We start from the raw sequence: 26,143 nt of genomic DNA, 5'->3' as shown, positions 1-26,143 counted from the left end.
AAAAGTGGTGAGGTAGCGTTCATGGGTTCAATTAGAAATCAGAAGAAGTTGTTCCTGAATCACTGAGTCTGTGCCTTCAGGCTTCTGTACCCCCTGCTCCTCTATCTTATGGCCTTATGGTCTAACTCAGCAGGTAGGACAACATCTATGGAGCGGAATAATTGCATGTTACAGGCTGGATGTACAGGAAATGAAGGGGGCAGAACACAGAATAAGATGGAGGGAGGAGGGGAAGCGATACCAACTGGCAGATGATGGATGAGACCAGTTGAGGGAGAAGATAGTTTTATGTGGAGTATGAAGTATAAAGCTGGGAGGGGATAGTGCACTAGGTAAATGACTGAAGAACATGAAATCTAACAGGAGACCATGGAAGAAAGGAAAGTGGGAGTCCAGAAGGAGGTGATGGACAGGTGAGAAGGGTTGAGAGGGTAACAAGAATGGGGAGGGGAAGGGAAAAAGACAGAAGGAGGGAGGGGCATGAAATTACTGGAAATTGGAGAAATTGATGTCCTTGCCATCAGGTTGGATGCTACCCAGACAATATTTGACTTTTTCTCCTCCAAACTGAGTTTGGCCTCATCTTGGCAGTAGTGGAGGCCTTGGACTGGTATGTCAGAATGGAAATGGGGAATTGAATTGAAATAGGTTGCCACTGGGAGATATTGCCAACAAAGGCGTGTGATAATGTGGTTCCCCAATCTACATCACGTCTCACTGATTCACAGGTGCAGTGCTGCCTCACCTGGAAGGAAGGTTTGGGGCCTTGAATGGTAGTGAAGGAGTAAGTGGAGGGGCAGGTGCAGCACTTGGCACACTTGCAGAGGTAAGTGCCAGGAGGAAGATCAATGTGGAGGGACAAGTAATCAAGGAAGTCATGTATAGAGCCCTATGGAGAGTGGAGGAGGGAGTGGGGTGGGAAGACAAGCTTAGTGGTAAGATCCCACTGGAGGCGGTGGAAGTTATGGAGAATGATGTGGTGTATACGGGGGCTCGTGTGGTGGCAGGTAAGGGTAAGGGGGACCCTATCCCTGTTATGATGGCAAGAGGATGGGGTGAGGGCAGATGAGTGGGAAATTGAGGAGTTGCAGGTGAAATAGCAGGAGGATGGGGTGAGGACAGATGTGTGGGAAATTAAGGAAATGCAGGTGAAAGCAGCATCCATGGTGGTGGAAGGGAAACCTCATTCTTTGAAAACAGAGGATATATCAGTTGTTATAAAATAGATGTTCCACTCCCCAATAGGATTATTGGATCGACATACTAATTGTGGATACATCAGCTCTTTTTAAATGGCAACTAATCTTGACACAGAATAATGAAATGTCAAAACAAGGTAATTTTTTGATTCTGGTAATAGAGTCTAAACAGAAAACTTTATTTGAGATATCCCTCCCACAAATTCAAACAGGGTAAGTTGAATAAAAGAAAAAAACAGAGCAGTGCTAAAAGCATTTTGCAATATACAAAGTGGATTTAGAATAGCTGAAATGTGACTAATAAGTTTATACACATAAAATTATAAAATGGAATTTATTTTATGAAAGGTAACTTGGTCGCAGTAAGAACTTGAAATATAAGATGTACTGCGTATCATTGTTGAAGGGGTTCATCCAAAGGCAAATAATTCCTGACAAATATGATTGCAGATATCCACTGAAAGATGTCCGGCACTCTCTAAGGTGATGGTGTACCGCTTTCATGTAACAACTAAACTGATCAACCTTAAATCTAAGCCTGCTGGTTACTGACACTTCTGTCAATGTGGACAGTTTCTCCTTATTTTAGTCTTTCACAACTCACCCTGATTTTGATCATCATTATCAACACTTCTTCCTTAGTCACAGACAGAACAATTTTATTTTCTCTGTTCTCACCATGCAAGTTAATTCTTTCATCCTACACTCACTCCATATCAATGATTCATGGCTAAATCGTCCCTAAAGCACTGATGTACATCCTAAATAGGAGTGCTTAGAATTGAGCTGTAAACTCCTGCTGAGAGCTATCTAGTATTTTATTGAGATTTAATTTCCTTGGCTTTATTACAGAGGCAGGGAGTACAAAAGGCAGAGATCCTGTGTGCCTGTTAAAATTCCTCTCACTTCATCATACCTTTAAGAATTTATCCTCCCAAGTTTCTCAGCTCCTGCAATTTTCTGAAAATTATGCGGACAAAATTTAGCAAAATGGAAATAATATTTAGCCAATTTACTTTACTCTTGGTGAATTAATATATGCTGTGGATGCATGAGAACTATGGGATGCACAAAAGCCGGCTGATTAGGTGCAACATCAAAACTTATTGTAAAAACATCTGATGATACGAGATTACATATTGCAGTGGACTGAAGATTGGCTGGTAACTGGAAACAGAGAATAGGCATTGATAAGGCATTAAGTGCTGCAGCACACGAATTGATACATGAGCCTTTAATTCATCAGAATTTCCATGAATAGAATAATAAAAGCACCAAAGGTATAGTTGTTAAATTTGGTATCAGTACAATGATAGGAAAATAAGATATGAAGAAAACACAAGAGGCTCTAGAGTGATATTGATATGTATTGAGCGGGGAACAATCTGACAAATGAATATCATGTGGGAAAATGAGAAATTATGTATTTTGGAATGAAAATTATAGAAAGAGCATAATTATGTATATAGTGAACAACTAGATTTCATGATACTGTGGGATCTGGTTCTCCTATGTGTAATTCACAGAAAGCTAGCATTCAGGTACTGCACACAATTAGGAAAGCTTGCAGAATGTTATTTTTTATTGAATAAAATGTAGGAAGATTATGCTGCTGTTAAATAGGGCAATGGTGAAACCACATCTAGAGTACATCTATACAGTATCTCCTTACTTAAGGAAGAATGTTTTACAGTGAAAGCAGCTTTAAGAAGTCTCTCTAGACAAACACAAGGTTGACAGATGAGGTTTACATACACTGGAATTTAGAAGAGTGAGGCAGGGCTGAATTGAAGCATAAAATTCAGAGAGGTCTTGGCAAGGTGAATGTGGACAGGATGTTCCCCTTGTTAGAGAATGCAGGTATAATCATTGCTATTTATTTGCTTCTCCACTTATGACAGTAGTGAGATGATTTTTGTTTCCATGATTGTTATGAATCTTTGAAATTCTGTCTTGATCCATGGAAGAACCAGAGTTCCTAGATACTTTAAATGCAGAGGTAGACAGAAACTTGAAATGCAAGTGGTGTAAAATTATTCTAGGTCAAATGAAATACAGAATTGCAGTTATAGTCAGAACAGCCACAGACTTTTTAAGTGGCAGGTCAGGCTTGAGGGCCAAATGACTGATTTCACTCCATTGCATTTGGAGTTCTTTGTGACTTTATGTGCGAGGTTTAAAAAGCAACCTGTGTTTGTTGGGACATCTGCGGAGGGAGTGTTCACAGAGTTACTTGGAAGCAGCTCCTTGTAGACAGTGGGCGCCAGGTTTAAAAAATGACAGAGGTTAGTTAAGACTTGACTGCAGAGCTGGAGATTGTTTGGGTTATTGGTAACTGTACAAGGGTCAATAAAAAGAAGCAAGATGTAAATGGAGTGGCCATTGTTGGAGTGGGCCAGTGTTAGAGTGGTCAGGCTTTGGCTCAACAGGCTTCAGCAAAAACAGGAAGAAGTTAAAGGTGCTGAGTCATTTGGATCATTTAGTTGATTTGAGAACTTAGGCTTAAAAAGTTTGAGCCAGGGATATCGCAAGTGCAGGCAGGATGGTAGTTAAAGGCAATGGAATGCTTCTCTTGGTACCTAATGGCCTCCTTGATGACTACATCTACAGGATGACTACAACTTCTGCTCCTGACAGACAAGGTCAAGGAACTGGAGCTGGAGCTGGATGCAATTGGGTTTTTCTGGGAGACTGAAAACGGCATAGATGAGAATTTTACACCCAGAGTGCAGGCTTCAGAAAGTAGATGTGTGCCAACAGGAGAAGTAAAGGGAGGAAGTAGCCAGTGCAGGGTTCCCCTGTGGCTATTACCCTCAGCAACAAGTATACCCCAAGGAATAAACACAATATTCTGGAGGAACTCAGCAGGTCAGGTAGCATGTATGGAACTGAACAAACAGTCAATGTTTCAGGCCAAGACCCTTCATCAGTATTGAGCTGTGGTGCTCAACAAAGCAGCCCCCAATCTACGTCAGATCTTACCAATGTAGGATGCACCAGGAGCACTAGATACAGTAGACAACCCAACAGATTCACAGGTGAAGTGTTGCCTCAGCTGGAAGGTCTGATTGGGGTCCTGAATGGAGGTGTGAGGGGAGGTGAATGGCCAGGTGTAACACTTTAGCTGCTTGCAGGATTAAGTACCAGGAGCGAAAGAAGTGGGGAGGGAAGAATGGACAAGGGAATCACAGAGGGAGTGATGTTTATGGAAGGCGGAGAGTTGCATGGTGGTGGTGGTGGGGGGGGGGGGTTGGAGATAAAGATGTATTTGGTCGTAGAGTCCTATTGAAGATGGCTGAATTTCCGATGAATGATGTGTTGGATGCGGAGTCTCAAGGAGAAATAGTTGAGGACAAGAGGAACTCTATCTGTGTTAAGGTGACAAGAAGCTGAGGTGAAAGCGAATGCCCAGGAGATGGAGGAGATAAGGGTAAGGGCAGCATCAATGGTGGAGGAAGGGAAACCCTGTTCTTTGAAGAAGGAAGACATCGCTGATATTCTGGCAAGGGAAGCTTTATACTGGGAACAGATGTAGTGGAGATAAAAGAACTGAGAAAAGGGAATGGTATTTTTTTCCACAACACAGGTTGCAAATAGATCTTGTCAAAATAGCAGTGGGAATCACTGGGTTTGTAAAAGCTATTGGTAGACAGTCTGTCTCCAGAGATGCTGACAAAGAGATCAAGAAAGGGAAGAGAAATGTCAGAAATGGAGCAACTGAATTTAAGGGCAGGGTGGAAGCTGGAAGCAAATTTGATGAAATTGACGAGCTTAGCATGGCTGCATGAAGCAGCACCAATTCAGCCATCAATGAATACCTCTTAGGATTCTGTCGAGAGGATGAGCTATCAGGGCACAACAGCAACAGCAACCAGGCTAGTGGCATTAAGGCTCTCTAAGGCTCAGAAGTATCTGTATGTTAGTGCTAGGAGTATTATGGGTAGAGGTGTTGATCATACAGCATGGATCAGTACATGGAACTATGATGTTGTGATCATTACAGAAACCTGGTTAGAGAAGACATGACTGGGATCTTAATATCCCAGGGTTTTGCTGATTTAGAAAAGATAGAAAGGGAAGTAGAAGACATGGGACAATTGAACTAATTCGAGTCAATATCACAGCTGCACTCAGAGGGAATGTAATGAAGGGCTTACCCACTGAGTCTATATGGGTAGAATTCAAAAATAGGAAGAGTTTGATGATCAATGGGATTGTATTACAGACCTCTCCAATAGTCACTGGGACATTGAGGAACAGATATGCGAGCAGATTAAGGAAAGGTGTAAAGACAATAGGGCTGTTGTCATGGGGGACTTCAACTTCCCTAATATAAACTGGGACCTTCTTAGCACAAGTGGTTTAGTTGGAGCAGAATTTCTTACATGCATCCAGGAGGGTTCCTTTCATCAATATGTAGTTAGTCCAACAAGAGGAGGGACTGTACAGGACTTGGTGTTATGTAATGAGCCCAGCCAGGTGATCAAATATTCAGTAGAAGATCAGTTAGGTAACAGTGACAACTCTTCACAACTCCTTAAGTTTTAAGAAAGCTATAGACAAGGATAAGTATGGGCCTTCTGGGGGAGCATTAAATTGAAGCAGGGGAAATTACAAGAGCATTGGGCAGGAACTAGGGAGAATTAATTAGGAACAGCTATTTTTGGGCAAGTCCACATCTGACATGTGGAGGGTGTTTAAAGGCCAACTGCTCAGAGCACTGGATAGTTCCAGTGAGAAGTAAGGACAAGGATGGCAAGATAACAGAACCTTGGATGTCAAGAGGAGTGATGAATTTAGTCAATAAGAAAAAGGAAAAGTATGTAAAGTTTAGAAAGCTTCAATAAAATAGAACCCTTCAAGTCTATAAAGAAGCCAGAACTCAAAAAGGAATCAGGAAAGCCAAGGGGATCATGAAAAGTCATTGGCAAGTAGGATTAAAGAGAATCCCAAGGCAATTCATTCATACATCAGCAGCAAGTGGATAACTAGGGAGAGGGTAGGACCCCTCAAAGATAAAGATGGGAATATTTGCTTAGATGTTGAGGATGGGGCTGAGCTCCTTTATAAGTACATCAGTATTTACCGGGGACAAAGATGCTGAGGATAAGGAAATTATTGCCGAGCATATTGATATGCTAGGCCATTTTCAGGTAAAGAAGGAGGAAGTGTTGGGTCTCTTAAAGAGGTGGATAAGTCATGAGGCCCTGATAGGAAATATTCTAGGTTATTAAAAGATTCAAGAGAAGAGATTGCTTGGACTATGACTAATAACCGCATGTTCTCTCTGGGCACAGACAAGGTCCCAGAGGGCTGGTGAATATCTAATATTGTTCTATTATTCAAGATGGGAACAAAGGATAATCCTTTAAGTGGGGTAAGTCATGTCGTACAAACCTTTTTACAAGGTGATGTGGGTGACTGATGAAGATAGCATTGTAGATGTTGTCTACATGCACATTAGTAAGGCATTTGACAAGGTGCCTCATGGCATGCTCTTCCAGAAGATCAAAATGCATGGGATTCATAGTGAATTGGCCGTTTGGATTCAGAGCTCACTTGCCTGTAGAAGATAGACAGCAGTGGTCAAAGGGACTTTTCTAGCTGGAGGTCTAAGTGATAAATATTGCAGTCATTTTCATCAAATCTGTAATTGATTGCCTTTGTTTGTAACTGACACCATTGACCTAACTCCTGAAGCTTAGCACAGATTGCTGACATTCATAGTTGATACCAAAGTGAACTTCAGAAAATTCCTGATTATAACAAAACATCAGACAATAAAGTAATGCATTGCATTAAGTAATTGGATCTTAATATAATCAGGTATTGCATATGGAAAGAAACATTTACTAACATTAACAGAAAGCCAATTACGTAGCTCATTATCACATCTCTCCAGAATATCACAGAAGGCTGCACACATTGTGAACAAATTTTGTATTTATTATGTGGACAAAGTATTTCAAAAATGATACTTAAATAACATTCTGAACAACTATTGAAGTTTCAGAATTTTAATAGGCTTTTCACAATAAAAGTAGCACACTGTAAAATTTTATTTCAGTAATAATGAAGAGCACATTATTCTTAAATTGTTCACTACCTTGAATACCTATGTACTGTAGTTTCATTTATTAAAACAAAAAAGAAGCATTTAAACTCTTGGCATGATAGAGGAGCACCAGTTCACCAAGCCTCAGATTTGTTCTTGAGCAACATTAGACTGATGGACTACAGGTAGACACCAGATGAAAATGAGTCAAAAGTGAACACCTTTCTAGGTTCTAAGATGCGTTGGATCCATGGTGAACTGGCCCTTTAGATTCAGAACTGGCTTGCCTATCAAAGACAGAGAGTATTGGTGGAAGGGACTTATTGCAGCTGTAGGTCTGTTATTAGTGGAGTTCTTCAGATATACTGGAACCTCTGCTATTTGTGATGTATATAAATGACCTGGATGAAAATGAATACGGGTGGGTTACTAAGTTTGCAGACGATACGAAGATTGATGGTGTTGTGAATAGTGTAGAAGACTGGAAAAGAATGCAATGGGATATAAATGCAGAAAAAAGGCAAATGTGAAATGTTACACCTCAGCAGAGCAAATGAATAGAGACAATATATTGTCAAGGGCAAGACCCTTAACAATGTTACTGAGCAGATGCATCTTGTGGTCCAAGTTCATAGCACCCTGAAAGCAGCTACAGTACATAGGTGGATGGGGTGGTTAAGAAGACATATGGCACACTTGAGCCTTATTAGTTGAGGTATTAAGTTCAAGAGTCAGGAAATTATATTTCAGCTTCATAAAACTCTAGTTATGCTGCATGTGGAGTATTGCATACAGTTCTGGTCACCCCCATTATCGGAAGGACGTCGAGGCTTTGGAGAGGTTTACCAGGATGTTGCCTGGATTAAAGTGCATGTCCTATAACAAGAGATTGGACAAACTCGGGTTGTTTTCCCTGGAGTATCGAAACCTGTGGGGAGATCTGTCAGAGGTTTATAAGATTATGAGAGGCATAGATAGAGTAGGCAGAGAACATTTTCTCAGGGTTGAAATATCTTATGCCAGATGGCACGCACTTAAAGTGAGAGGGGGTCATTTCAAAGGAGATGTGAGGGACAAGTTTTTTTTACTCAGAGAGTGGTGGATACCTGGAATGCACTGCCTGGGAAGGTGGTAGAGGAAAATACATTAGAGACTCCTAAGTGATGTTTAGACAGGCACAAGAATGTGAGAAAAATAGAAGGATACAGGCAATGTGTAGGCAGAAAATATTAGTTTAGTTTGCCATTTAATAACTAATTTAATTAGTCTGGTATAACATTATGGGCTGAAGGGCCTGTTCCTGTGCTGTAATGTTCTATATTCTATGTTAAGTTTTAGTCTATTGACACTGCTACACCCTTCAGTTATAGACGGTTTGCTTTGTAATATGCAGTCATTGATGTCCATTGGCAAGGGCAGAAAGGAGTTTGGTTTAACATCTCATCTAAATGACGCAACGTTAGTCATAGCAACACATCCTCAGTATTGAATTGGAAGTTCATTCTCCATTGCTGTCAACTCATATAAGCCGACAGTGATACTGATATGTTTGAGCTGGCATTTCGTCTTTTACACACCCATGCTTTGAAGTGGGACTCCCATGTTAGAGCTGATCTTGATTATCAACTTATCAGCAACATAAGTATCAGCAATGGGCCTTTATTCAAAATCTTCCATGATAAAACTCTAATCTGTCTAATATACCACCCGGTGTTACCTTGCTGCATCACCATACAGGCAATTTTCAAGCAAGAACTCAAATTTTACTAGCCACTCTCCAATAGTTCATCATTTGCAATAAATCAACCTGTATGTTGGTAAATGTACAAAAGTCTAGCTCTTCATGTGCACTCATGCAGATTGAGATTATACTCCCATGATGTTCATTTTTTTTTAGCAAATCCGTGAAACAGAGTACCAGTACACCTTCCTTCTTTTCCCCTTAAATGCAGCAACATCACCGTATTCTAAAATACTGTATGTTAATAGCAAGCAGCGTGTTACCTATCTGGATACTTATAATTTTTAGAGCAAGTTTGAATATCATATGTACTAACTAAGTTGCTCCTAAATTAAGGCATCCGTTAGTCTTGCGAGACCATGGATCTGCACCTGGAAAGTCTTCACTCTCCAGGGCGCAGGCCTGGGCAAGGTTGTATTGAAGACCGGCAGTTGCTCATGCTGCAAGTCTCCCCTCTCCACGACATCGATGTTGTCCAAGGGAAGGGCAAAGGCCAATACAGCTTGGCACCAGTGTTGTCGCAGAGCACTGTGTGGTTAAGTGCCTTGCTGAAGGACACAACACGCTGCCTCAGCTGGGGCTCGAACTCACGACCTTCAGATCGCTAGTCCAATGCCTTAACCACATGGCCACATGCTGTTAAATTACGATGGCAATAAATATACAGCATACATTAACAGATTTGTGTAATCAAGTTATAATGTTCAAACATTAAAATTTGTATAAAAACAATTGAAGATCTTTGTCACACATTTGGTAACATTTTTAGAAGATATCTTGACCATGCTTTGCATTATATTTTCACATTCATGGTAAAAGATGGGCACATTATCTGCAGCTTGGTTTTAATAGGTTCTTTGTATAAACCATGTAAAGTATATGTGCTTAATGGGTTTCCAACATCCAACTATATCCATTGCAAAGTGTGCAGACTATTGAAGGTGAGGCACAAGGTGTTCACACAAATTTGTTTAGTTCATTCAAGTGCTCTTCACAGACTGCCTCTGATCTTATTGTTAGAAGAGTTATTAGCCAAATGACTCAATCCTTAAAGATGTGACAATCTTAAAGCAACAATTAATGTCCTCAAAACAATATTTTATACGCTTCACAGGTCCACAAATATAAACAATTCTTCTCTGCAATTAAAGAGCAAAATAAAACATTTAATTAAGCTTTCAAAATATTTCACTGTCTGTGAAAATAAGTAAGGGAGCTAATCAACAATTTAATGATAGTCATATTTAGTAGTATTTAAATTTGTTCTAGCAAATATAAGAAAGTATTTTATAAACAGGATGATGATTGCAACAGTAATTGCGTAGGAGATGTTTTGGAAACTGGATAGGAACTGAGTCTGGTAAAACCACCAGAAGATTGATAAGAACTTACTAATTCTCATGCTTTCTATGGGTTCAGTTGAATGACATGGGTTGGGGTATAATGCAGGACTAAAATAATACATTTCATAGTTATTTTTTTGAGAAATCTAGCCTGTTGTGACTAGCCATACTATACGTAATAACTATGCATAAGCAGAGGAATATGGTCACCAGATCCTACTCTGAAAGGCACCGGCTAAACTCTGTGATGGTATCAGCAGTCAATAAGGAAAAAATCAGTAATATAAGAAATGAGGCAACAGGGATTGGAATTCCTCAATAATCATCTAAGACCATCCACGTAATGTGAGGACATGGCTTTTTGCACATATTTAAACCAGAACATCTATGGCAAAAAAAACAGTTCATTAAAATTCACCCCTAGCATTGCTCCAAGACACAAACTGCCAGAAGCATGGAATACATATTAAATAATTATGATGTTGAAAATGTCTCCATAGACATACTGCAATTTGTTTCATCACATTTGAAAGCTTGTTAAAGTAAGGTACCTCTTTTGTATTTGTGGTTAGTCCCATCATTGTGCCCTGCATAGGGGAAAGAAAAGCACAATGTCAAAGTGAGGAATTTATTTTGACTAAATAATCTGTAATCATACAAATTTGTTCTTGAAGAACAAAGGTAAATAGATTTTTTCATAGATATAATCACCTCAAACAGATGACATTTCAACTGATTATATGGTATTTTTCACAGATATCTGTAGAATAGGACTCAAGTTTTTTTTCCCTGTTTGTATTGAAACTGTGTGACTACTAGTTATCTTATTACTCAGAATTTCACAAGCTCTGCAATCCACTTACAAGGCCTGCAGAAGTCAACCAGACACAGTGCAAAGCTTATTGATAAATTTACATTTTAGTCACAGAACAAGACATGTCAGGGTATAACCAGACAACAAAGAAGAACAGGACAAACATGTCCACATGCTTTAGTTCCTGTACAAGGTTGTCTATTGTCAGAATGAAAACTATTGATATTAGAGGCCTTGAAAATGATCTGATTATCTAAACCAATCTTCACCCTCATATACATGTTGGCATTTAACTCATATTCTTATTTTGAAATGGTAGATAACAGGAAAAAGCACCTTTCTCTTTCACATCCTCATCATTTTCTTCTGAACATGGCCTTGTCTGTGATTTGCTCACCAAAGCTGTGGCTTTGTTATTGCCTCAAGGACTTTGTTGTCTGCTGTCAATGCTTTGATTTGTTTTGTTGACTCAGATGAAATTAGTTCAATAAAATGCTGCTAATAAAGACATCTTGAATGCAGCCACGAGACCCGGCAATAACATGCAAAATGAGTTGTTTGTTGTCATTCACAATTTCGGCAATGATGAGTGCAAACCCTCAGTTCTGATACATTCAGTGGCAACTTTATTAGGTACAGGAGTGGAACCAAGTGTGGTCACCTGCTACTGCGCCCCATCCACATCATGATTTGATGTTTTAGGTGTTCAGAGATTCTCTTCTGCATGCTAGTGTAGTAATGCAAGGTTATTTCAGATACTGTTGCCCTCAAGTAATGGTCACTTGAACCAGTCTGGTCATTTGCCTCTGACCTCTCTAATTAGCAAGCCACTTTCCCACACATAACTGTCACTCACTGGATTTTTAGCACCATTCTCTATAAACTCTGGAGACTATGAATGAAAATTCCAGGAGATCAGCAGTTTGTGAGATACTCAAACCACCCCATCTGGCACTAACAATCATTCCATGGTTAAAGTCACTTAGATCATATTCCTTCTCATTCTGCTGTTTGGAATGAACAACAACTGAACCTCTTGACCATGTCTGCATGCTTTTATGCATGGAGTTGCTGCCACATGGTTGGCTGATTAGATATTTGTATTAACAAGTAGGTGTACATGTTAGAATAATTTTTGTGTTCAGCACATATAGCAAATAACTTCAGCCACCAATCTTCAAATCTGAAAATAGATTGTAGATTAAATTTAAAATGCAGCTCTGTACAACTGGTCCCTAAAAGCCTTGAATCACAGGCCAGACAATGCTGTTTAAAATTCACTTAGATATCTGTGGTGTGGGTGCAAGTCGGGAGGTGTGAAGTTTATGTGTAGTTTCAAAGAAAATATTGTGGATATATTGTAAATATGGAATTGTCCTTTAATGTTTGGTACATACAGGTAGCATTGGGCCAGCCAGATCTTCTTCCACTGAAAGGGGTCTCAGTATGATGCCTGCTGTATCTTGCTTTGTTGAATAAAGAGGCTGCTTCATACCTACCAGTACTTTTTTCCAGTCACTTCATTCATGCAATAACAGTACAGGTGTAACATTAATGAGTAAATGGCCACATGCAGAATAAGAGTCATTAAGATATGTGTCTGCCTAAAGGCACTCTGCAGTGGGGAGATTCATTATTTTGTTGATCTGTGAGCTAGTGTGTATCTGGAAAAAGTTAAATGGAGTTTGCGCTCCCTTTAACAGGGTACGTTTAAGATCTCCTTTACACAATAGAGGTATTGCAAATACTATCCCCAGCTCTGCAGCCAAAGGCACACAATCATTGTCACACAGTCCATGGCAGCTATTTGGCATGCTCTAAGTTTAGCCTTGTAGTTGGCAGATTTCAGGTAATAATGCCTTGGGAGTGTAGATATCCTCACACCTTGGTCTGCACTAAGGATCAACTAGCCAAAGTTCTCCCCAACTACTCTGGGCAAATATAACAATCCGCTAACAGTCCCATCAAACTCATCCTGCTTTCAGCAGTAAATGTTGATCCACATGCTATCTGCTGAATCTCCTTTCTCTTCAAAGGGGGCACCCAAATTCTGCAAGCAACAATTATGTGCAGAGTCTTAAAAGCCTTCAGTAATTAATTCTACACCAGGCTTGCATTTCCCAAAGACATTCTCAGCTACAGAAAACCATGCCTATTTTGTAAATTTGTAGAAAGAACAGAAAGAAATCCTTCAGCAATAAAACAGTAAGTAGATGATAATCCCTTTAATTTGCACTAGTGGGGATTTCTTCTGGTGACTCAATGGTTTTCCAGCTGTGCATGTGTGAGAGAGGGCAATTGTTGGAATACTATCATTCAAATTAGTATTATGTACTCTGCAGAGCATTTGTTGTGTTTATGTTAACATTTGTCAATTGGGATAATTCTCATTTTTCTGAGTGTCCATGTTTCATGGATGGCATTTTAAAATATAAGAGCACTCCAGTAATGCCTAGGTTCACTTAGTCCACCTTCACTTCCTGCATGTATGAGGGCAGAAAAGCAAATTCTGGAGCCCTAATGATATTCATGTCAGCCTAATGCAGTTAATGAACTTGAAAGGTATAATGAAAGAAAAAAAAAGCCAAAGTCTTAATAAAGCTGATTAAATCTGCTGAACTACTTCAATTGCTAAGAGTACAAAGGATATCCAAGAGGTCAATTAAAATGCATAAATGGTTGAAACTTAGCAATGAAAAACAAAACTCATTGCACACCTCGTAATACATAATCATCCAGCAACCAATTATATTGTATAAGAATTACATTAAAATTAAAATACCATTGACCTTCAACATCCCCAAAACCTTGAAACTCAAGAAAGGGCTAACCAGATATTGTGTGCCTGGGGCTGACTTCTGGTGCAGTGTACATACAAAGCAATTATTGATTAGCACTCTGAGTTCAGTGAGTTAAAGTACCAAGCTGTGTAGGAAATTTACTTCAAAAGATCTGCTGGACCTAATTGTCACAAGCATTGAAGCAAAGCCTGCCTGTCAGAGGAGAAGACACGCAGCATAGACCTGAGGAATTAACAGAGGCCCTTCTAAACAGAAGGTGTCAGGCAACAAAATCATGATATATATTACTGCAAAATCAGAAAAAAATATATTATTGAATGCACTTTGCAAAGCTCGGCAAACCCAAGGGTGTAATTTGAAATGCAGCCACTCTTAAGTTTTACTGTGCTTGCAAGATACAGTGGCCCGTTGCAAAACAACACCAAATCAGAATTTATTGATTAATCTTAGATTTCAATGCCATCGTTGGCCAGTAAAAGGGTATGCAGCAAGGGATACAGAGCAATGAAAAAAAAGTCAGATCAGAATTAGAATCAGAGTCAGGTTTATTATCAGAGCTATGTGACATTAAATTTGCTGTTTTACCGCAGCAGTACAGTGCAAGACATAAAATTTACTGAAGATACAAAAAAGTGTAAAAAATGAATAATAAGATAGTGTTCATGGAATATTCAGAAACTTAATGTTAGAGGGCAAGATGTTGTTCTTAAAACTTTGAATGTTGGTCTTCAGTAGGGTTGCTAACTGTCCTGTATTAGCCGGGACATCCCGTATATTGGGCTGAATTGGTTTGTCCCATACGGGACCGCCCTTGTCCCGTATTTCCCCCACTAAGGTAGAGCGTTCCTATGAAACCTCTTGTGCCGAAATGGCGTAAAGCGAAGAAGCAATTACCAATAATTTATATGGGAAAAACTTTTGAGCGTTCCCAGACCCAAAATATAACCTACCAAATCATACCAAATAACATATAAAACCTAACATAACACTAACATATAGTAAAAACAGGAATGATATGATAAATACACAGCCTATATAAAATAGAAATCATGTATGTACAGTGTAGTTTCACTGAACAGAATCGCCAAAACCGATTTGTAGCAAAGAAATCGGCACGTACACGCATGCGCACACAGGTGCCCGCGCAAGGCTTCATGGGCACGGTAGTCTTTCTTGGGGTAAACACAAGTGTCCTGTATTTGACTGCTATTTTTGTCCATTATTTGGGAGTGAGAAAGTTGGCAACCCTAGTCTTCAGACTCCTGTATCACATCCCAATGGTAACAACATGAAAAGGGCATAAGTGTCTTTCATGATGGATACCATCTTCTTGAGGCTTAACTTCTGAAGAAGTCCTTGATGGTCGGAGGGTTGTGTCATGATGGGACTGGCTGAATCAATAACCCTCTGCAGCCTCTTGCGATTTTATGCATTGGAGCCCCCCATACTAGGCCGTAATGCAACCAGTCAGAACATTCTTCACTATACATCTGTAGAAATTTGATAGCCTTTGGTGACATGCAAAATCTTCATAAACTTCTAATGAAGTGAAGACATTGCCATGCCTTCTTTGTGGTTGCATCAATGCGTTGGGCCCAGGATCAGTCTTCTGAAATGCTGTTGCCCAGGAACTTGAAGCTGCTCACCCGTTTCACTACTGACTCCTCAGTGAGATCTGGTGTGTGTTCTGACTTCACCTTCCTGAAGTCCACAACCAATTCCTTGGTCTTACTGACATTGAGTACAAGTTTGTTGTTGCGACACCAACCAACTAGCCAATCTCTCTCATTCCTGTAAACCTCGTTGTTGTCGTCCGGGATTCTGCCAACAAAAGTAGTGTGATTGGCAAATGTATAGATGGTGTTTCTGCCGTGCCTGGACACAGAGTCATGAGTGTAGTGACAGTAGAGCAGAATCAGAATCAGAATCAGGTTTATTATCACTGGCATGATATTTGTTAAAATAGCAGCAGCAGTTCAATGCAATACACAATCAGCAGAGAAAAAATAATAATAATAAATAAAATAATAATAATAAATAAACAAGTAAATCAATTATGTATATTGAATAGATCAAAAAAGTGCAAAAACAGAAATACTGTATATTAAAAATAAGTGAGGTAGTGTCCAAAGATTCAATGTCTATTTAGGAATCAGATGCCAGAGGGGAAGAAGCTGTTCCTGACTCACTGATTGTGTGCCTTCAGGCTTCTGTACCTCCTACCTGATGGTAGGAGTTTCCCATGATGGGGGAGTCTAGTACGAGAGGGCATGACTGAAGGACTGAAGGATTGAAGGGCGCCCATTCAGAACAGAGATGCGAAGAAATTTTTTTTAGTCAGAGGGTGGTGAATCTATGGAATTTGTTGCCATGGGCGGCAGTGGAGGTCAAGTCATTGGGTGTATTTAAGGCAGAGATTGATAGGTATCGGAGTAGCCAGGGCATCAATGGTTATGGTGAGAAGGTGGGGGAGTGGGACTAAATGGGAGAATGGATCAGCTCATGATAAAATGGCGGAGCAGACTCGATGGGCCAAATGGCCGACTTCTGCTCCTTTGTCTTATGGTCTTATGGTAACAGTGAGAAAAGAGCATACCCTGGGTGCAGAGGACCTTAATAACGGACACTGCCTGAGACACCGCTCACTAAAGATGTCCTGGGTACTTTGTTGGCTAGTACCCAAGATGGAGTTGACCAGATTTACAACCTTCTGCAGCTTCTTTCGTTTCTGTGCAGTAGCCCTTCCATACCAAACAGTAATGTGGCCTGTCGGAATGCTCTCCACAGTACAAATGAGCTAAGTGCATATCCTTTGAGTGTGCCTATGTTGATTGTCAGTGAAGAGATGTTATTACCTATCTGAACTGACTGTAGTCTCCCCGATAAGGAAATCGAACATCCATTTGCAGAAGGAGGTACAACAGCCAAGGATTTGATGCATGCTGATTATTACTGTGGGGACAATGGTGTTGAACACTAAGCTGTAATCATTTGCTGTTACCTTGGTGCTCCAAGGCTGAGTGGAGAGCCAGTGAGATTGCATCATCCGCTGTGGACCTGTTGTGGTGACAGGCATGTTGCAGCAGCTCTAGATCTTTGATCAGTCAGGAATTTTAATCTAAACCATGACCACCCTCTCAGAGCACTTCACTACACTAGATGTGAATGCTACTAAGTGATAGTCATTGAGACATTTCCCCTACTCTTCTCGGGCACCGGTATGATTGTTGTCCTTTTGAAGCAGATGCAAACCTTAGACCACTGCAGTGAGTGGCTGAAGAAATACTTGAACACTGCAGCTAGTTGGTCAGCATAGATTTTCAGTACAATGCCAGGTACACCATCGTCACCTGTCGCTTTGCAAGGGTTCACCTTCTCTGTGAATGTTCTGATCTCAGCCCCTGAAACCGAGATCACAGTGTTGCCAGATGCTATGAGGATTTTCACAGATGCAGTGTTATTCTCCCTTCTAAAGCATGCTAAAAGGCATTGAGTTCACTGGAGAGTGAAGCATCACTGCCATTTACACTATTTGGTTTTGACTTTTAGGAAGTAATGGCATGCAAGCCCTGCCACAGCTGACGCACGTACAATATGTCTCCAACTTCACATGGAATTGCCTTTTTGCTTCTCACAATGACCTTTCATAGGTTGTACCTGGACTACTTGTAGAGTTCTGGATCACAGGTCTCAAACAGCACAGATCCAGCCTTCAACAGACTGTGAATCTCCTGGTTCAACCAGGGCTTTTAATTTGGGAAGACTTGGTATATTCTCAAAGACACAAGACATACACATATCGACACAGGTCTTGATGAAGCCGGTGACATCTGTGGTATATTCATTAAGATCCACAGATGAACCCCTGAAAATGGACCTATCTACTGATTCGAAGCAGTCTTGTAACCATTCCTCTGAATCCCTTGATCATACCTTTATCGTGCTCACCACAAGTGCTGTGATCCTCAGTCTCTGCCTCTCTGCTGGCTGTAGAGTACAACCAGGTGATCAGACTTACTAGAGAGTGGGTGTGAGGTAACATGGTAAGCATGATGGTGGTGTACTGTGATGGAGCATATTGGTCCTCTCGTTCCACAGGTGACATGTTGGTATTTGATTGTCAAGAGACTTTTTCAAGCAAGCCTGTTTGAAGTCTCCTGCGATGATCGGAAAAGCGTCATGGCTTCTTCAGTACAAGCTTGACATTGGTCAGTGGTGGAATATACACTACTACAAGGATGGTGGTGGAGAATTCCTTCAGCAGATAGAACAGGCTACATTTGGCCATCAAATGTTCTAGGTGAGGGGAGGAGGAATGAGACATGCTTGTGCATCATAATGACTTAATCATGAAGCAAACACTGCAGCCAATATAAATCTAAGTTTTAAAAAAAACCCTGGTCTTTGATGTCACATTGAGAGCTACATTTGCACAAAGGTCAGAGGGCCAATAATGGAGGGCATCAGAATGGCAGAGTTCACCATTCAGAAAAATCCATGAACTTGTATGAGTTCAGAATCGGGAGTAGAACTCAAGAGCCGGGTGTTGGGTCAAAGGTTATAATATTAAGGCCAAACTACTTCTCCCTTGAACTAGTTCTATAAATCTGTTTTTCAGAATCTGGGCCCAAGAGATTGTGAAGAAACACTGGTGTTAATCTGAGTTTTGGGTAATGTTTCCTTCAAGAAAAGTCCCAAAACCTCAGCCTGCTGCCTTTGGTTTTCTCAGATCAGTCTGAGGTGGCCAGTTTCACCATCTAAGTTAAAGATCACCTTTGACCAAAGCCCTCAATTTCAGAATTCTCATTACCACTCTGACTAGCAACCCAAGACAGACTCAGAAAATGTGGGCAGAGGATTGAGCCCTGTAATGTGGTATGAAGAGAGGACCAGTTGCTGTTTTGAAGTAGGTCACCATCTTCCGGCTGACATATCTGAATGAGATATATTGTCATGAGTGTCACTAGCACATAATGCTTGATAGGGTGGATGTTTCCCCTGGGGTCTAGAACCAGTTTCAAAGGAGAGTGCATTCATGGTAGAGATGAGGAGAACTTTCTTCACCATAAAGCCAATGAATCTTTGGAATTTTCTACTCAGGGACTGTGGAGGCTCAATCCCTAAGTATTTTAAAAAGAGAATGAAAGATATTTTGATATCAAAGAACTAAAAGGATACGTATAGGATTAGTGTAGGTAAGTGAAGTTAAAATAAGAGAGCATAAAATGAACATATTAAATGGCAGAACATGGTCAAGGGGGTGAAGGGCTTACTCCTGCTTCTATTACTTATGACCTTGAATTCTTACGACATCACATCATGCAACATCTGTTCACTATTTTCATAGGATATTGCATATCCCTTGAATATGTGTTCTTGTTTCTCCAAGTATTTTTTCACCATGTACGGCATCTATTTAGTGCTTTTATGAATCTTTTCCCAGAGATAATCTTAACCAACTGTTCCGTCAACTGCTCAAGCAACTTTGCTTTCAGAACAATCCTATCACAAAGGAGACTACTGCCCCCACCTCCCATCCCTCTCATTCACTCATCACCTTCCACTCTTATCATTTTCACACGCTTCAGCTCTTTGTTGCCTCTACTTATCAGATCCTACCCTCTGTCACTATCTCTTTCCTTCCCCACTCGACCCCCTTCACCCCCCGTCCTTGGATCCACCCATTGCTTGTGAGCTCTTCCCCCACCCATCCTCCTCACCACCTTATATTAGCAATCCTCCCCTCAGATTTTTAATCTTGCTCTATTTTTAACTTCTAATTGTACCCGCTCTCCCAATCTATTCCCACCCACTCCATCACAACGTTGGCCCGGCTACTCCCCGACATCATCAGGTCTGCATATTCCCAGTTAATTGTGTGTGCCCTCACTGCCCATCAATGACAGACTCGATGACCTGGAAAATCTAAAGCTAACAATAGCTTAGTATTTGCAATCAGCAGTTAGAATTACATTAAATATTTGTTTTAGATGTTTTATACTCATCGAAATGGACATTATTGGCAGAGTTACAATTTATTGCCCATCTCTCTTGTCACAAATTGGGGAAGCAATTAACAATTAATGCGTACCTGACTCACTGTACAAATTAACAGATTGTACTGCTGTGAGGTACATTAATGAACTGCACAATATTTTTTATCACAATCCAATGGTTTTGTAGATGCTATTAACTGATACTAAATATCTAACCCAGATTTATTTAACGGCCACGATGGGATTTCAACTAGAAGCTTTTAATTTAACCACAATGCTTTCATGCCTAGCTAGCAATAAGTAAGGAACAGAGATTCCTCTCATAAGTAGTGTAATTGACAAGTTGGCATTGAATTTACCTTAGTAAATGACAACATTTCTTCCAATGATACCCATTGTCCAACCTCAGCAGTTCAGGGAACATGGGGCTCTCACCAGATTTCACATTTCACACATGCTTGATCCTAGCTTTCATGAGCGTTCACTGTCTGTGGCAATATGTTTTCATTGATTAATAATGATAGTGTCACAGAAAAGTACAATACAGAAACAGGTCCTTCAGCCCATCTAGTATGTGCTGAACCAATAACTTTGTAACAAATGTCTTACGTACATCATGAATCAGAGCCTCACAATACAGAAATAGGACCTTCTGAGTCCACTGCGTCCATACCAATTGACAACCACACATTTGTTTCAATTTTACATGAATCCCTTTTTATTATTCTTGCCATCTCTTCCTCAGGTTCTATCACTCACTTAGATACTGAAGGAAATTTACGCTGGCTTATTAACCTACCAAACCACATATCTTTAGGGCATCGCATGAAATGAGAGCACCAAGAGTAAACACCACAAAGACAGCAACTGTAAGTCAGGATTACAGTCTACTAAACTGGACCACTGCGCCACTATTAGCCAGGGTCACTAATTTGTTTTGGCAGGTATATTACGTGACCACCCGTTGGATGAATCATTTGCCACAATCTTTATTGATTAACCAATCAAAGCTGCTGAAACAGGCATTTTATTGTGAGCTTTGACACAGGGTTACTTGGGAAGAAAATACAAATATCTACATGTAGAAATTGATTAAGCAATATTGCTGCAAATTTACAGGTGTTTCCTCCAAGAACATGCATTTTATATTCCTTAGTTTTAACAACTATCACTCAAAGAGAGATTCTGTTGAAGTCTGAATTGGTAGCATAGCGGTTAGCTTAATGCTGTTACAGGGCCACTTTAAGACCAGGGTTCAATCTATAAGGAGTTACGCATTCTCCCCATGACCATGTGAATTTCCTCCTGGTGCTCCAATTTCCTCCCATATTCCAAAGATACACAGTTAGGGTTTGTGAGATTTGAGCACGCTGTATTGGTGCCTGAAGTGTGGCAACACTTGTGGGGCTGCCCAGCACAACCCTTGCTGATTTGATTTGACACAAGCAACATATTTCAACTGTATGTTTCGATATACAGTACACATGGACATGTGACACATAAAGCTAATTTTTATCTTTGGTGAATTGGTTGTTGTCCTTAAGAATCAATCTTTTTCCCCAAGACTCTGTGGCCAAAAGAATGTCAGTCAGGGTGATCAGTGTAATATTGTGGAATAAGCATAACTCACTGGTACAAACTATAGTACTAACCCCAAAGCTCAAAAAAACTATCGGTTCGCTGTTGATATAAGGTCTCAACCTGAAATGTGAACAGCTGCTTTCCTCTCACAGATGCAGCCTGGCCCACTGAGTTTGGCCAGCAAATTGCTTGGTGCTCCAGATTCCAGCATTTGCTGTCTCGTGTGTCTTGGTTCACATCCCGCCTGATCTGACACAACACCTCTATTTAGCAGTTTTGCTGCACCAATCCTCAGTGGCTGCATCGCTCTCAATGACCTTAAAAAGCAGTTCTGCAACCAACTCACAAGTGGCAAGCAGGCCACGAGTGCCAATCAGGGTCCCAGATGTCGCGCCCTGAGGAGTCAAACACCCTTCAGACAGTTTGCCCTGGCTTGCTTCTTTACTCCCCCAACCAATTGATTGGATAATCTAAGACATTTACAAAGAATTGAACTTGATAAAATTAAAGAAAATACAATTTCACACATTTAAATCCAAGTATAATTTTGAAAGCATAGCAATCATTCATTAATTAATGATAAATGTATTGAGAATTGTAGAAAAATAAACTAAAGCAGTTAAAAACTTCAATTAGAAAGATTAATGAATGGGGCCTGGCTAGTTCCAAGGTAAATTCATCAAACTGTCAAGTTAATTTAGTTTGTCTCTTACCACATGTGCTCCCTAATCTGCTGGGTACTTCACCATTCTCTTCTACTACTTGTTTTTCAGGAAGATGTAGTACTCCATATCTCCCATTTCAATCACAGTATCTTTTATTCTCTGAACTCAGTCCTCTGCTATTTAGTGCACTTTCAGATAGATCAACTGCAGTTAACATGTCTTTGCTACCCTTTCTCAGAGAGTGCCAACACCCCTTGTATATTGTTTCCCTTGTCACAGACATTTCATTCCTTTTTTCCGACCCGCCTCTTCTCTACCACTTAAAAGACCTGTTATTTTCAACTGTTTTACCAGTTCTAATGACGGGACCTGAGAAATTACTTCGGTTTTTCTCCCTCACCTGCTGGTTTTCATTCATCGCTCATGTAAATCTGAGGGGCCAGCTGTAAAGTATATCCAGTGATTCCTGGGACAGCACAATAACCTTCAGCTCACAGTATACTCCAGTACGTCCATGTGCGGGAGCCATAGTGTACCAAAACTGGCTGGCCGTTAACTGTAGATGTGTGTCACCAAATGACAGCAGATCCAGCCCAAAGTTCTGAGAAATATTTCACAAATTTCTGCTTCGACATACAACAATAAGTAACAAAAGCCTATTGTTTTTGTTACATCTATGATTTAAGGATGCTTCCAGGGACTGGAGGACTTGAGTTATAAGGAAAGATTAAATTGGTTAGGACTTTATTCCTTGGAACCATGGAAGACTAAAGGAAGATTTGATAGGGGTATACAAAATTATGAGGGGTATAAATAGGGTTAATACAAGCAGGCTTATTCTACTGAGTTTGTGTGGGACGACAACCAGAGGTCATGGGTTAAGGGTGAAGGGTGAACATTTTAAGGGGAACATGAGGGGAATCTTCCTCACTCAGAGGGTCATAAGAGTGTGGAATGAGCTGCCAGCACATATGGTGCAGGCAAACTTCATTTCAACATTTAAGAGCAGCTTGGACAGGTACATGGATGGGGAAGGTTATGGAGGGCTATGGTCCTGGTGCAGGTCGATGGGAATAGACAGTTCAAATGGTTCAGCACAGAACTAATGGTTGAAGAGCCTGTTTCTGGGCTGTACTTTTCTATGACTCTATGATTCTCTAAGCATCATGCTTCAACCCTCAAAGTTCATGGTTTGAATCTCTCAACATGTCTGCTGCCCTTTGTTACCCGTTGCTAATTCATTTGTAAGCATCCAGCTTTTCACTAATTTTCCAGATTATTACACAATTTTGCAAAGGAGCCCATTCACAGATAAGCACTGGGGAATGTCAGCTGAAACCTTCCACAATACACTTGATCACAAGGCCAGAAAAACCTGCAAACATTGGACAGACATCTCATGATGACAGAATCCAGTGATTGTAATAGAGTGTGAGTATTCAGACATTTACTTGGTCCCAACTCTCTTTGTTTTGTCATGTATTGTAAAAGTACTTTAACATCTGTAAAGAGAAGCCTCTAGGCAATTTGTCTACACCTTCAACTTACAGCATTTGTCAGAAAACACATGCAAGTAAAAATGATTCATCAATCTATTGAATAAATAAACAGCAATGTCATTCGCAGCTCTAATGATCCAGCATCACCCAGTCAGGCTCTGACTACGCAGAATTTTTCAACTCTGTGGACACATTGGACATTTCAGCAATTGGTTGTTAATTCATGATCTGTTAGTAATTGTACTGTCTGCAAATCAAGAGAGATACAGTTAATTTGCAAACATAACATGAGTTTGTATGCTTCTGCAAAAGCCTAAGTGTTCCAGTCACAATTAAGAAGCAGGCATATTATAACATTCTTTCTGATAAATCCAGGCACAATATAACAGAAAGTTACACTACTCTGCTAATATTTTTAATTATCACCAGAAACAATTTTCTTGGTATAGCTTTGACATTTTTAAGTGATGTAAGTAACTTTGATATACAAGACCATAAGACATAGGAATAGAATTAGGCCATTTGACCCATCAAGTCTGCTCTGCCAATTGATCACGGCTGATTTATTTTTTCTCTCAATTTCATTCTCATGCCTTCACCCTACAACCTTTGACACTCTTACTAATCAAGAACCTCATCAACCTCTGTTTTAAATAAATCTGTGGCGGCTACCTGAACAAATAAGTCCCGCTGATTGAGACCAAGCACAGGAAGTTATCCTGTACGATGCGCCTTCTGATCCAATGAAATAATAATGCAGAAGAGTCAAAGAAAGGTCCTTTATTGAGCAACTGGCAAAACAATCTCGAAGCGATAAAACTAATGAAACTAAAACTAGTGAAGTTAAGCATACTTAAACAGAATTAAGTGGTCAACAAGAAGATATCACACCTGTTTGTCTCTAGCTCTAAATGACTCTAACCAAAGCATGAATGCGTTAACTAAACTCTTCGCTTTTACCACACTCCCAGCCACATGACTAAATACCATAACAAACATTGTAAACATGCTATAAAGAATACAGAGCAGATACAGACATCCCACCTCTCCCGGAAGTTCCGGGAATCTCCCGCATATTAATAGTGGCTCACCGATGCCCGCAAATTATATAAAATGTCCCAGAAAATGATTTTTTTGAGAGCGAGCGTGAGGGAACGCGTGAGAAAGAGCGAGAGAGTGAGCGCAAGAGCAAGAAAGCAAGCGCGAGACAGCGAGTGCGAGAGCGAGCGAGAGCGAGAGAAAGCGAGAGCAAGAAAGCAAGCACAACTGAGAGCAACCATGAGAGAGAGAGCGAGAGAGCGAGAGCAGGAAAGCAAGCGCGAGTGAGTGACCACGAAAGGAAGTGTGAACGGGAGCGAGAAAGCAAACGCGCGCGAGAGAGAGAGAGCCAGAGCGAGAAAGCAAGCGCAAGAGTGAGCGTGAGCGAGAGCGACCACGAGCGAGACAGCGCTCACGCGAGAGAGAGAGTGCGAGAGCAAGAGCGAGTGTTCCAAAAAGAGAAAATATGAAACGTATGTCACCCCAGACTACACGAAAGTGTACCCCTGCCTAATAGGGGTCAAAAATAATGACAGTGTTGCTCGCTGCACTGTTTGCAACAGTGACTTTTCTATTGCCCATGGTGGGTTAAGACTGTAAAAGACATGTTGAGGTGAGTTTAACAGGTGTCATTCGTTCATTAGCATAGCTAACGTTATTTAAACTAGCTGGCTAGCTGCTAAGGAGCTACTCTATTGCAGACTCTATTCCACCTGTCCCGGAAGTTCCGGGAGTCTCCTGCAAATTGATGGTGCTACCTCCTGAAATGAGTTTTTGCAGGGTGGGATGACTGCAGATAGAAAACAGATACCTGGCTCCCACAATACCCAATAACAGCCTCCACAGCTGTTTGTAGCAATGAATTTTACAGATTCACCACCCTCTGGCTATAGAAATTTCTCCTTATCTCCTTATCTTGCAAAGGGATGTCCTTCTATTCTGAGGCTATGGCCTCTGCCTGACTGTGGTGTTCCTTCAACAAATTGTTGATCCATTGTGACTCTGATTTCATCCACAATCCAAAAATAAAGATTGATTCTACAGAACAATAATAATGGCATATACAGAATATATATGGGTATGTTTTGACAAAGTGAACTAATGGATATTGGAACTTTGACCAGAGCAGTCAGCTGAGATAAAGGAACTGAAACTCTTATACTATTTACATAACTATAATTGTGCTTTCTAAGAATTATACTAATCCATCATTAAGTTTTTAGAGCAGGGGTTCCCAAGCTGGGGTCCACGGACCTCTTTGTTAGTGATATGGGTCCATGGCATAATAAGGTTGGGACCCCTGCCTTAGAGTCTGACAGATATCTTTATAGTTTTGAATTTAATCCAACCTTTAGATTGTTTGGTCTAGACTTGAACTCTGAGAAGATTCTGTATCTTTGTCAGTCAGGCT

At 40.5% G+C, this 26,143-nt stretch overlaps 1 protein-coding gene across 2 annotated transcripts in view; it reads right to left on the bottom strand.

Annotated features, from left to right (window-relative positions):
* Window positions 1-26,143, bottom strand: part of clstn2a (calsyntenin 2a) — a 572,678-nt gene that overhangs the window by 422,691 nt on the left and 123,844 nt on the right. For both annotated transcript variants that reach the window (XM_063045919.1, XM_063045920.1), the window contains exon 2: window positions 10,890-10,925. In XM_063045919.1, coding sequence (XP_062901989.1) covers window positions 10,890-10,925 — 36 coding nt within the window. The remainder of the gene's footprint in view (window positions 1-10,889; window positions 10,926-26,143) is intronic.

The sequence above is a fragment of the Mobula hypostoma genome, chromosome 4 (assembly GCF_963921235.1).
Source record: "Mobula hypostoma chromosome 4, sMobHyp1.1, whole genome shotgun sequence".
Lineage (NCBI taxonomy): Eukaryota > Metazoa > Chordata > Chondrichthyes > Myliobatiformes > Myliobatidae > Mobula > Mobula hypostoma.
Note: the sequence above shows the minus strand (reverse complement) of the source record. Positions and strands in the feature narration are given on the sequence as shown.